The sequence below is a fragment of the Clytia hemisphaerica genome, unplaced genomic scaffold (genome assembly GCF_902728285.1).
Source record: "Clytia hemisphaerica strain Z4C2 unplaced genomic scaffold, Clytia hemisphaerica genome assembly, whole genome shotgun sequence".
Lineage (NCBI taxonomy): Eukaryota > Metazoa > Cnidaria > Hydrozoa > Leptothecata > Clytiidae > Clytia > Clytia hemisphaerica.
In genome coordinates, this window is record NW_027103726.1 from 450,866 (window position 1) to 463,606 (window position 12,741).

Consider the following 12,741-nt stretch of genomic DNA (forward strand, 5'->3'; position numbering starts at 1 on the left):
ATTAGGTTTTTATAGATTACAAAGATTAAAAATTCTATTCTTTCAGCTATCTCTAAAGCCAAAGTTAATTACATCCACGATTCAACTAATTGATTTCTACTTACGCTCTTTTTCCATTAGAAAATTTGGTAAGAACAATGAGGCCCCCTTGAAATCTCAAAATTAACAAATGCTCTGACCTTGAAAATCTGATCAGTGGTAGATGCTCGAAGAGTTATAAAGCTTCATGAGAGGGAAAACGAGGACATGCTAAGGTATCATGACCAATAAAGTAGATACATTTGCCTCAAGAAAACTCATAGAAAAAACCCTAGCTTCCAGATCGTAATCAAAACGTTTCTCATTAAAAATCAAAAATAGAACTGATAGTCAGCAAAAGGAATTTCCCCGCAAAAAAACGTAGAGTAAACATTCTGGACTTTGATAAATATTTCCCCTTTGGAAAGTACCTGAAACAATAAAAAGTACTTTCCCCGCAAAAAAAAACGTAGAGAAACGGTTTGAACTTTGATCAATAATAACCCTTTCGAAAGTACCCGGAACAATAAAAAGTACTTTCCTCGCAGAAAAAAACGTAGAGAAAACATTTTTGAACTTTAACTGATAAATCACTCTCTGAAAAACACCTGCAACAAGTAAAAGTACTTCATTGTCAAGAAATCGTCTACAAATCACAATATGGGTCAGTTGAAAACGTTAGGTACCCCCAATTTGACATCCAAATTTGGCTATAGTAGTATATCTCTTTAAAATAGACGATTACGGACAAAATGGAGAAAAGCTCTTTTTTGTCAATAAATACCTTGAAAAGGAGAAACAACTCATGTTTTATAATGAATCTCAAATCGACTTTTTGGGAGACTTAGGCAAGTAGTCTACACAGTCGACAGCTCCAGTCTTTTAGGTTTTACTCTTGGTCTATAGGCACTGATATAGGTGGCAACTAGTGAGCCCAAACGGGAATTCGCTTTTTAAATACCATAGGATTAAACATAATATCCGATGTAGCGATGTATCCGGAGAAATTCCATATTCAAAACAAGAGCATTGCGCATATCCCGGAGAGTAGGAGTTTTTTCGAAACGAAGGAAGATATAACGTACCCTATATCGCGAAAAACTGTGAAAAACTGTAAAATAAAGATGTAAACTAAACATTTTTAGCCTTTTTAACCTTGAAAGATAACAACAGTTTTGATTGAATTTAAGTAAGAAGCAGTGCTCACTTAACTCACTTAACAAGTTTTCTCGTCCCTTTAGTTAACAATGCTTAACAAACCTTACTCCATATTTCGAAATTTTCTCAACCCATCTCTCTGCTCAGACAAATTTGATTACCCCCTAAGTGTTCGATCTATGGAAACTCCACTGCATTTTGTTATATGATACGCTTTTCGTGCACTTTATGTCCCTTCAACGACTTCAAATGCATTTTTTTTATAAGAAATGCTAAAAAGATAATGCGGAGCCTCGATTAGCTGCGTTTTAAGAAAATTGAAAGTAAAATTAGTAAAGTCAGGATATTAAACCTAGAATCGGTGACAAAATACTTGGCACAAAATGGAAATCCACCGGGAAGTTTTGAAACCAATCGATTTGTAAGTGCTCTAAAGTAGGTTCGAAGGGTAGAGTTTTAACTCTTAGTTTTAACGCTTTGGATCTGAGGATCCAAAAAGTTCAAAAATGGTCCAGTAGGGCTTGAAATATAGCCTAGAAACCAATAAATCCCTCCCAGAAATCAAGATGAAGGCCCGAAAGCGACATTCTCGCTCGAACTTTAATTTTCGAAAAATGGTAAATTAGCCAAAAGTGCCAATATGTTTATGGCATTGATCGAACCTTCCGTATTAACTGGACTGGATAAGAACAATTTAAGACAAAAGAAATGAGAACAGCCGAGTCTCAACTAAAATTTACTAGTTCTTATAAAAAAATAGTTTACAATGTTCTTGTATGACAATAATTTGGAGACTGTCTCTATTACTAATAAATCCATAATAATCACCAATAAATACAGTTGACTCTCGTTAATTCGAAGTTCAATTTGTTCGAAGTTCGAAATATAGTATTTTACAAGGGTTTACGCTTAACGGGAACTTATAACAATTGGTTCGAATTAATGAAAATTCGAATAAGCGAGAAATAGTCTAGTTCATTTCACATAATATACGATTTACTTGCTGAATAACCAATTCAAAAAACAGGGGATTAAAATAATCGTCCTCTTGTATCATGATATAGTTCATAGACGATCCTTTTCGAAGTTGAGGAGTGTTTTCAAGGGTAGTAAGGGTTTCATATATATGGATTGTGTTTTCTTTGTTAAATTTCATTGGTGATGAAGGTGGACCATTATAACTTTGACTTATAGTAATTGGTAAGTGGATAACAATGATGTCATCCTTTTGTTCTTCTTCTTTCATTTCTTTAATGAATTTGTCTGTTGACTGATGAGAACTTTTGTGGGTGGAGATTATAAAACGAATAATTGTATGGTTCAAAGATACGGTTAAATGTTGCATTCAAAGATAAATTTTCAAAAACATCATTCCAAATTTTGTTGCTAGGCACACGATTACTATCATTATCATCTGTATACCAAAAGTACAAATTAATCCGTTTTGACGTTCGACATGTTACATTAACATTACGTGTGTACCTTTTTTGCCAGTCGTACTGTGGATTGGACATAAGATCCATTAGTATTCGATGCAAGTGTGGGTCGAATGAAGGTGACCATCCCATTTCATCTACTACACGGTTTTGTTTTGGTAGCCAATTCCAAAATGTTTCATAGACCAAGTTTGTTAAACTCCATACCACAACGTCGATTTGTTTTTGCTCGTACATGTTTTGAGCTTGCTGGATCATTCTAAAATAATTATAATACGACCTCATTCCAAACATATGAACCACGAAAAAAAGAGTTTGCATATTATTATCGTTGTGATGACGTATATTTAACAAAAGCTCCAGCAAATCATTTTCGTCTGTTTGTGTAACTGCTTGGAATTGGGTCTCGATAAATTGAGTGTAGTTCTCTTCGCTTAGTCGAATCAAACGATTTTGTACTGGTGAGAAAGCCCAAACTATGAAACAGGGTTCAAACAACATTGACTTGACCAAATACCTCAACTGCACAATAGAATCTTGCAATGCGGAGCCTGGGGCATCTACATATGGAATAATACTGACATTCCTGACTTCAAAGCATGTTGTAATCGTATGTCGAAAAGCCATCGATACTGGCATACAAACGATAAAGCAAAGAAAACATATTGATACACCAGCCATTGGTATCGACCTATACATTATCATTTGAATACTTTTTAAAGTTTCGAAAGAAAGGTCTTGTACAGTCACAGCGTACTCAGAGACTATTAAAGAGATATTATATATCAATGAAGTTAAAAATTGATCAAGTTTTTATAGACAAAGATTAAGATTATAATTAAAAAAGATTCTATTCTTTCAGCTATCTTTACACAAATCATCTAAAGGCAAAGTTAATACACCTTTTCGACCGTAGACGCTAATTGCCGCGCGAGCATTTTTTACCACCCTAAAACCATTCCAGTCTTTTTTTCGCGCCTGAAGACAATAGAAAAAAGCGTAAAAAAGGATTGGATCGAGTTTAGGGTGATAAAAAATGCCCGCGCGGCAATTGGCGGCTACGGTCGAAAAGGTGTATTGCATAGACGATTCTACTAATTGATTTCTACTTACACTCTTTTTCCATTAGAAAATTTTGTAAGAACAATGAGGCCCCCTTGAAACCTGAAAATTAACAAATGCTCTGACCTTGAAAATCTTATCAGTGGTAATGAAAGATGAAAAAATCGAAGAAACATTGATGTGACAAGGAAAACGGAAGGACGGTACCCGTTTTTTTATAAGAACATCCAAAATTTTCAGAAACATTCAGATGTTCTTAACCTTTTCAACCTAAAAATGTTCTAAATTTCACCAATTCGTGAGTATTTTTTGCAGACCCCCCTTAAAAGCGCAAATGATTACTAGTAATAGTAAAGGTAAAACATAGAAACACTTCCTAAAAACAAAATTGAAAAACTGAATAATAACTTAAATTAAAAAATATATAATTAAAATCAGACCCTAGCAATGTCTTTTTTCCTAATTTTATCGAAAAAACAGACACTCAAACACATTAACATTGTATTGACTTCTTAGATCTGACCTTTCTTCTTAGCAAGAGAAACTGTTTTACAAATTAAAAAACTTCGGGTCTGCATTTTAAACTAAATTGTACTCCTCAAAATTCTTCTCGACTAATCAGATTTGCGTAATTATATTAGCATTCTCGTTGGTTGGCCAATAGCCACCCACCCACATAAACGCGCAAAGGGTCAAGCTCATAATCTACAGTAATTGTCTCCCAGATTGCAGGTTCGACCTAAATTAACGATTACGGACAAAATGAAGAAAAGCTCTTTTTGTTGGAATTGTCAATACTTTGAAAAGGAGAAACAACTCATGTTTTATGATGAATTACTCAAAGCTTTAAGGCCAGTCTCCACTTGCGCCCGCTGCGATCGCACCTTTTGGCTTCCAGCCTTTATGCTTGGAAAAAAGATTACGTCATAAAAATGTAGCGCGCGCTCGAAAAAAAAGTTGAACACATTTCAACTTTTTTCAACCGTTACGTCCGACCACACCAATGGAATTGCTTCATTTTTCTTTTGACCAATAGCGTGAATGCTTGGCTCGAAAAAGTGCGATCGAAGCGCCTACAAGTGGAGACCGGCTTTTAGGCGAGTTAAAAAAACGTATTTGAACAAATTTCACATTAAAAGTCTTCTTAAGCCAATGGGTTAGATAAGTTCGTATAATGAGAAGGGGGAGGGAGGTAATCAAGTGCGCTTTTTTATCAGGTATTCGGTAATTAAGTTAACTTACTTTCGACCGGTCTCTCCGAAGATGGTGATTCCAACAGAAACGAAGAAATCAATGAGAATCAAGTTGAACATTTGTGAACCCACTTGGTTCTCCCAACACTAAAATGAAGTGAGAAAATTCAAAGAAAAAGTCCCGCTCGAACCTCTATAACTTGAAAGTCTCCATAACTCGAACAAGTTTTCTAGTGCCTTCAGTTAACTATGTCGAATAATTCTTAATCCATAACTCGAAATTTCGAACAAATTTGTGTTCCCCTTACGTGTTTGAGTAATGGAGACTCCACTGTGTTGCAATAGGCTTTTCCAGAAAATTCTTTTTACCCCCACTGTTGAGGATATTGATTTTTCGAAGCATCGAACCCCCAGGATATCCTACTTTATTAGTAAAGACCAATTGGATATACACTCTTAAAAATATGCTCAACCCCTTGGATATCCTCTCTTATAAAGATTCTTACCCCTGGATATCGTATTTTTTACTTGAAAAGACATATATCCGATATCCTCAACAGGGGGGGGGGCGGGACACGGACTATTTCTGGAAAAGCCCAATTTATTGCTTCAGTTGACTCCCTCTATATCGATTTTTAAGGAGCAGAGAATCTATACGCATGAGAGAAAGTTTCGGGGAGTGTTTTATACCATTTTTCAGCTGAAAGGGACAGGTGTTTTAGTTCAAATTACAGAAAGATTTGAATAATAGTGGTTCAAATTGCAGAGAGTTTTTAACAATGAACCACACCACAAAAAAGAAGAAAGAAAAAAGAACTGTCAGAACGGTAAGTGCGGAGCTTAAGAATTATTTTTCCAGGCTTCGGAAAGTGCACTGTAGAGTGTATCTGACCCTTTTTTTGCCTTAAAAATGTGCCTATTTTGTACTGTAAGGGTATTATCTTTACTCAAAATTGGCCAAATTTAGCTAAATTTCCTCTGTATCATAAGAGTTTGTCCACAATTACGGTTGTTTGCTAATCGAGTGCCTCTCCCCCTTTGAATTGAAAGTTCTAATAATAATTTTTTTCTTACAATATGACAATCATGCTCAGAATATGAGGTGAATAAAGTGATGACCAGAACAGCGACTGATGCCAATTTCAACAAAACAGCTCTGAAGAAGGGAAATAAAATATTATGTAGTTAAAAGTACTGCCAAATATAGTTGTCAAAGAAGATAATGAATTTAACCCCTGGATATCATATACCTTGCTTTTCTCATTACCCCCTACGGTTTATTAGGTCCCGATGAGTACATTTGGCAATTTTTAATGGAATGATTATGTATTCCGAACCAACCTCGTCCACGTGTATTCCAGGCTTTACTTACGTTACTTATGGACGCCAGAGAATACCCTGGTGTAGGCTGATGCGAGTTCCCCCCTTGACGTTTTGCTTTTGGATTACATAATCTTACGCGTTCAAAAAACAGACAATGCCAGGGTATTGTCTAGTGCTATCAGAAATTATCAAAAAGCTGATAATACACAGGGAACGAGGTTCATCCTGAACCTTTGTATATCATACTATTATACAGCTATCCGAGTAATTATCAACCCAAAACACCCCAAAAAGATTCGGCTAGTCTATGAGAAAATACAATGTAGCGACTTCGAACATTTGACGCCAATCTTTCCTGGTAAACTCTGGACCTAACCTAGTTGTAAGAGTTTAGGTGTATCGACCATTGACTTCTTAGCCCGGAAGGCTAGACTCGAGACTCCTGGATGGGAAGTGAAGCCACTTATTTCCCATCCAGAACGCCCGCGGGTGGTTTTTACACAAACGCCGGATTAAAAGTAAAATCCATCGCTAGATTTAAAAAAATGCAGTCCTCAAAAAACGAAAGAACCGCTAGATACAATCCGTCGTCATGATCGCGGCGCGTTCTAAGCGAGTCCTGGATGGGAAATAAATAGCTACACTTTTTCTTTCATGGGATAGGTTAGAGATTCTACTCTAGCCCTTTGGGTTTTAAACTCAATGATATTGACGTCTCCTTACCTCCATAAAGTTAGAGCCACTTCAACTCTTGGACTCCAATCTTCAAGACTGGTCAATATTTCGAAGATAAAAGGAAGACAAACGTTGAGAGCACTGATGGTGAGTGAGGACGCCCAACGTTTCAAAATGACCAGCACTGAGTTCGTTTCACGAGATAATTCCTGAATGTAGAAATGAAATTCACATAAATAATAACATGCCTGAACTTTCTTTTAATCATTCTTCTTTGTCAAACAAGCTACAATCGAGAACAAAAAAAGAATGAAACAGCCCCTCAAAAATGTATTTTTCCTTTGCCCCCCTCCCCCTAGTACAATGTTGACTAAAACAGCTTGCCAACCAGGGGGGGGGGGGTCGGTAGTAAAATCTCAGACATAATGACGTTTACTACGGTGGTGGTGTGACAAAAAATTGAAAAATTTTTTTACTACCCAGGGTAGTTAAATACTAAAATGGGTGGTATCTATGTGTTAAATGTTGAAAAAATTTTACTACCTGGGTAGTTAAAACTGGTAAAATTAGCAAATTTATAGCTATTTTTGTAATTCTTTTAATTTTTTGGATGACTTTTCTGAAAAAATTTTCTGTTGGAAAGTTGTTTGCTGCAAACAAAAAATTCTCGAGATTTTTTGTCAATATAAAAAAGACTTTAATTCTAAGGGCAAAACATTAATTTTTGCACAAAGTGAAAAATGTGTCACAGAAATAATCATTTTTTAGCTTTTTTTGTAAAATCAGTCCGAAAAGCAACCAAAAAATAGGTGGTCTTTATGACAAATTGTCCCAAAAACTTTTACTACCAGGGTAGTAAAATACCTCTTCCAAGAGTCTGGGTGGTGGTATGTAAAAATTCGTAAAAATCCTTTTACTACTCATATATGTCTGAGATTTTATTACCGACCCTCCCCCCTGTGCCAACGACCTGAACCTCTTTCCCCAACATTGTATAGGGGATTTTACAAGCATGTGTTTCTATATTTATGTCCCGGATTGTAGATATACAGTATTGAGTAATAGAGGTTTGTCTGTTATGAAAATATACTGAGCTTACAAAAACAGATTACGTATTAAAAACGAGTCATCAAAGCAAAATAGCGTGTTACGTTAGTTGATTGTCCTATTTCAATTAAAGTCTCCTTTCTAAATATTTTTTGGGATTTCTCTTACAAGCAAACAGAACACTTAGACCATGTTTAGTGTGAACGTCAAAATTCGAAACCTCAAAGCAAAACAGATCGAAACGGTTTCGCTCCACTTTTTTCATCGGAACGGAACTGCTCCGTTTTCTCTTGCTCCGAAACGTTCCGAAACCAATATGAACACACTCGTTCGGTAACGAAAATCATACCAGAGCAAAACAGAACAGTAACATGTTAACATGGTCTTAAATAAAATGGACTTCAAAACGAGTTGTTCGGGGAGAAGTCACCACACAGCTACACGCAGCCTAAACTTCTGTACGGAAAGGCAAAATGAGACAAGCAATTTTAAGCAATTTTGCAAACGAAGAGAAATATTGAAGGATTTTTTTGAAAAAATCTGGTACTTCGAATGCAATCTCTGCCAGCTGCGACGTTTAAATAAAGGATACTCACTTGCTACCGTAATCGAAATCGAAACTCTCGCTTTACTAATTGATTCAAAATCAATAGTCTAGGAGCAATTAGTTAAGACCGGATGAAATATTTGTTCGTTAGCCATGGTTTATTGGGCTTTTCCAGAAAAAAACCATATACCCCCTGTTGAGGAGGTCCATTTCCGTTCCAAGGGGGTAAGGTTTGATATGGGCCGGAATTCCATAGGGAGATACAAAAATCTGTCAAAAATAACTGGAATTCCATGGGGGTAGCCTTTTAAATCCTACTAAAATTCAGAATTCCAGAGGGGTTTAAACCTGAAATTGCCTGGAATTCCAGGGAAATTCCAGAAAGTTGCAATGAATTCTTCCAAGATTTCCAAGTAAAGGTTTTGACGTCCAACTTTCCGAATACTTTCAGCCGTCCCTAACAATTAGAAAATACAGGGCAGGTTTACTTCAAATGATATTTTTCAAAATTCATGCAAGTACTTACAGGGTTTGAAGAGACTTCGACAGCTTTTACAATTAATGATGGCGAAGATTGAGACAGCTAACAAACCCAATACTATGATGGTCACCAACATACGAAAAGAATAAATCTTCAATTTGTCGAATTGCGTTCGTCCTTTAATACGCTCCAAACGTTTCTCCTCACTCAGTTCAGACTGAAATAAACAAGTATACACGTTTTTTAAGAAGAGCATCCAAATTTTTTGAAGTTTTTGAGGTTTAAGCCTAAAAATGTTCTTAAAATGTTCTAATTTTTATAAATTTGCGAGTAATCTTGTCCACTTTTCTAAGACATTGGGTGTTTTAAGGTCCGCAAAGCCTTTAAAATGTTCTTAACTTTTGGCCATCGAAGCCTCGTCTGTTCTTATATAGTTTGTTCTTAATTAAAAATAAGTGTAAAATAATGATTTTTGAAAGAAATGAGGGGGAAATTAAAGGAGCTAAGAATCTGAAAAAAAAACACACTACTTTTAGTTCCAGTTGTGTAACTTTCGGCATAATGTTTGCAATAAATTCGTTCATTATACATAAACATTCGAGCCTTCAAAATCCAAATTTTGAAAAGATTCGAGTTATGGAGGGTCGAGTTATTGAGTTATTGAGTTTTGAGTTATGGAGGGTCGAGCTATAAAGGTTCTAGTTGAGGAGGTTGGAGTTGAGGAGGATCGAGTCATTTGGAGACACAACAGTGACCGAAAAATCTAAATTGCAGATATGGAAAATGTTAAAGGTTGTGTGATTACAGAAGCAGAAAAACTTTCCTCAATGTCTTTGATTTATCTGTGAAACAAGGCATCGCTGGATAAAAAAAAGGCGGTTATTAAAATAGAGGACTCTGGATATTACTCTCATAAGAAACACTTACAAGTTGATATTTTTCTTAACAAGAGACGTTCCTACCTTGAAATCTTTTGCAATGCTTTTACATTTGAGGAAAGCAGCTTTTGAATCGGTGATACAGTAATCCCAACCAGCAAACACTTTGTTACAATAGGAATAAAAGAAACCTCCAGTTTCCACAATACTTTTAGTGAAACCTTGTGCTAAGCTGGAAAGAAAAAAACAAAATTTTCAAATTCTTTCTGAGCAGGGAATCACAATACTTTCAGTGAAACCTTGTGCTAAGCTGGAAAGAAAAAAACAAAATTTTCAAATTCTTTCTGAGCAGGGAATCACAATACTTTCAGTGAAACCTTGTGCTAAGCTGGAAAGAAAAAACAAAATTTTCAAATTCTTTCTGAGCAGGGAATCACAATACTTTCAGTGAAACCTTGTGCTAAGCTGGAAAGAAAAAACAAAATTTTCAAATTCTTTCTGAGCAGGGAATTTTTTTTACACCCCTGTCTTACAGCTCCGGTGGGACTTTTTTCCTAAGTGGGGATAAAAAATCCTATTAAAATCTCAATGGAGATAGAAAGTCCAGGGCCGTAGGAAAGATTTTCTTATTGGGGGGGCTGAAGTTTAGTGACATCGCGAGGGCCAACCATGGTTTGGCCCGAGGGGGGAAATTTTGAAAATTTAAGCTCTAGATTGCTTGAAAATGCACTCAAAACAAAATGCTTTCATGAAAAAACAAGAAAAACTTTGCATTTTGCAAAATAACCATTTTTGAAAAAAATATTTGGGGGGCACTGAAGTCTATTGTTCCAAGGTTAAAAAATCCAGTGGGGATTCTTTTGGTGTGCAGTTTTTAGACATCGAATTTTCAAGTGGGGATTCCATGGAGTGGGGCTGAAATTCCAGGGCATTTTCCCACCGGAGACGACATTTTTGTCAAATTTTCCAGTGGGACTGGAGTCTGTGACAAAGGGGTGTATTTTTTTTTTAATTTTTTAATATATTTCGCAGGTCTATTGGCCTCTATGAAGTCATTGCTATGAAGCAATGTTGTTTAGCCAGCACCTCACCAAAAACTGGCATTTTTCATTCTGTTTCTTGGTGAATTACACTTTTATGATTTTTTGAAAAATAGAATGTCTTCAGGTGTTCTAGCGCAACTTCGATTTTTCCCTGCTGCAAAAACTTCGAAATTTTAAAGTGACATAAAAAATCGAATGTTTGGTGCCCGAAAACTTGGACTAGAAAAATTCGCAAAATGGAATAGACGTTACTGGGTAGAAAAAAAGCATTGACGTATAGTATAGGCTAATAACTAATAACAAAATCATCAAATCATTTTTAAAATTATCTATTCTTGGTGATCAGGGAATCATTCTTCGCAATGTCGTTGGGCTTAGGCGAAATTCAAAATACGTGTCATGTTTCTGGAATGCGAGTGAAGCATTTCCTCTTAGGAAGGAATATATGTAGCTACTAAAATTTAATTCATATAGGGGGTTGACTAAGAGAAAGATTTTGCTGTTTTGTTTTTCTAAAAAGAGGAAGTGGTTAGGCTGATGAAGTTATTGATCTTACTTTTTAACCATCATTATCAAACTGATAAAATACCCACAAAATGACGAAAATAAGAATATGTTAAGAACATTATTAGGTTTAAATCTAAAAAAATTAAGAACATCCGAAGGCTTAAAAAATTTTGCATGTTCTTATAAAAAAACGTGTATTAAAACAACATCTTAGGAAAATTTAGTATATATTAAATCATCGAGAAAAAAAATCTGAAAATTCGACTGGTTCTTATTAAGCATTTCGCAGACCTTGAAAATCAAACCAATTTTTTTGGCTCGACTTTTCACGAAAGATTTATTATAACGGGCTCTTCAAGGAAAAAATTTTTCATTTGGGTGGATGATTTTCAGAACAAGTGTTTTACCCCTGAATTAACATCAAATCAACCCCTTGGACACTAAAAACTACCAATTTACCTCATAGACATGTTTTTCATAATAATTTCAATACCCCTAGAAAAATATCCCCCACTCCTACCCCATGGACGAATTTCTTTTTCTGGAAGAAACCGATAAAGAAATCTAAAATGATAAAGATAAAGAAAAAAGACCCTTGACTAGTCTTCGAATATTTTTCGAAACAAAATCTAATTTGTATAAACATTTTGACTTTTTAAGGAAGTGGACTAAGTACAAGAAAAAGGAACAAAAAAAGCCCTACAATATTCAATTTTCAATTAACAAAAGATTAATGGATTGATTATAAAAAAATTTGGACAATAAAACTTTTTTTCATATAAACAATATTGTATCAAACGGTAATAAGATTACCCTAGCTTGCACACAACGTTTTTTGAACGTTCATCTAACGTAATATGGATGTCATGGACTGAATGTTGAAACAACGTTGTGTGTAGACTTGGGAATGTAATATACAACACTAAATAATATAGTTCGAGGTGACCGTACACAGTATTTAGTACAAGCAGTATGGGTGGGACAAAGAAACTTGGCGGAGACAAAAGTTCGAGGCTGCTTTTAGGTTCCAACATATTTAATTTGACCTTAACGAACCGATGTAATTTTTATGTCATAGGTAAGTGACCCAAAAAGTAAAATTCTTTAAATTCAACAAATCGTATCAAAACCGTGGTAAAGCTATTAACGGTACTCTTTGAGTAGAATATTCAGTTTTAGATAGCATATTTCAAATGGCCTGAGAAACTTACAAATAACAAAAATGTGTCACACCATCTTTTTGACCAATCAAATGTGTACAATCACTTCAAAACAAACTATGGAACACACTAAATGAATATTTATACCAACAACATTTAAAACAACCCGATTTAAGGTAAACTTCTCAATCGTTTCAATGTCAAATACTATTA

At 35.3% G+C, this 12,741-nt stretch overlaps 1 protein-coding gene across 1 annotated transcript in view; it reads right to left on the reverse strand.

Moving 5' to 3' along the window:
• LOC136804735 (transmembrane channel-like protein 7) overlaps positions 1-8,285 on the reverse strand; it is a 33,149-nt gene extending 24,864 nt beyond the window's left edge. Inside the window, exons 1-4 of the mRNA XM_067061339.1 lie at positions 8,262-8,285; positions 6,914-7,074; positions 5,942-6,023; positions 4,917-5,014 (exon numbers count right to left, since the gene is read on the reverse strand). Coding sequence (XP_066917440.1) covers positions 4,917-5,014; positions 5,942-6,023; positions 6,914-7,074; positions 8,262-8,285 — 365 coding nt within the window. The remainder of the gene's footprint in view (positions 1-4,916; positions 5,015-5,941; positions 6,024-6,913; positions 7,075-8,261) is intronic.
• Between the last annotated feature and the right edge of the window lie 4,456 nt (positions 8,286-12,741).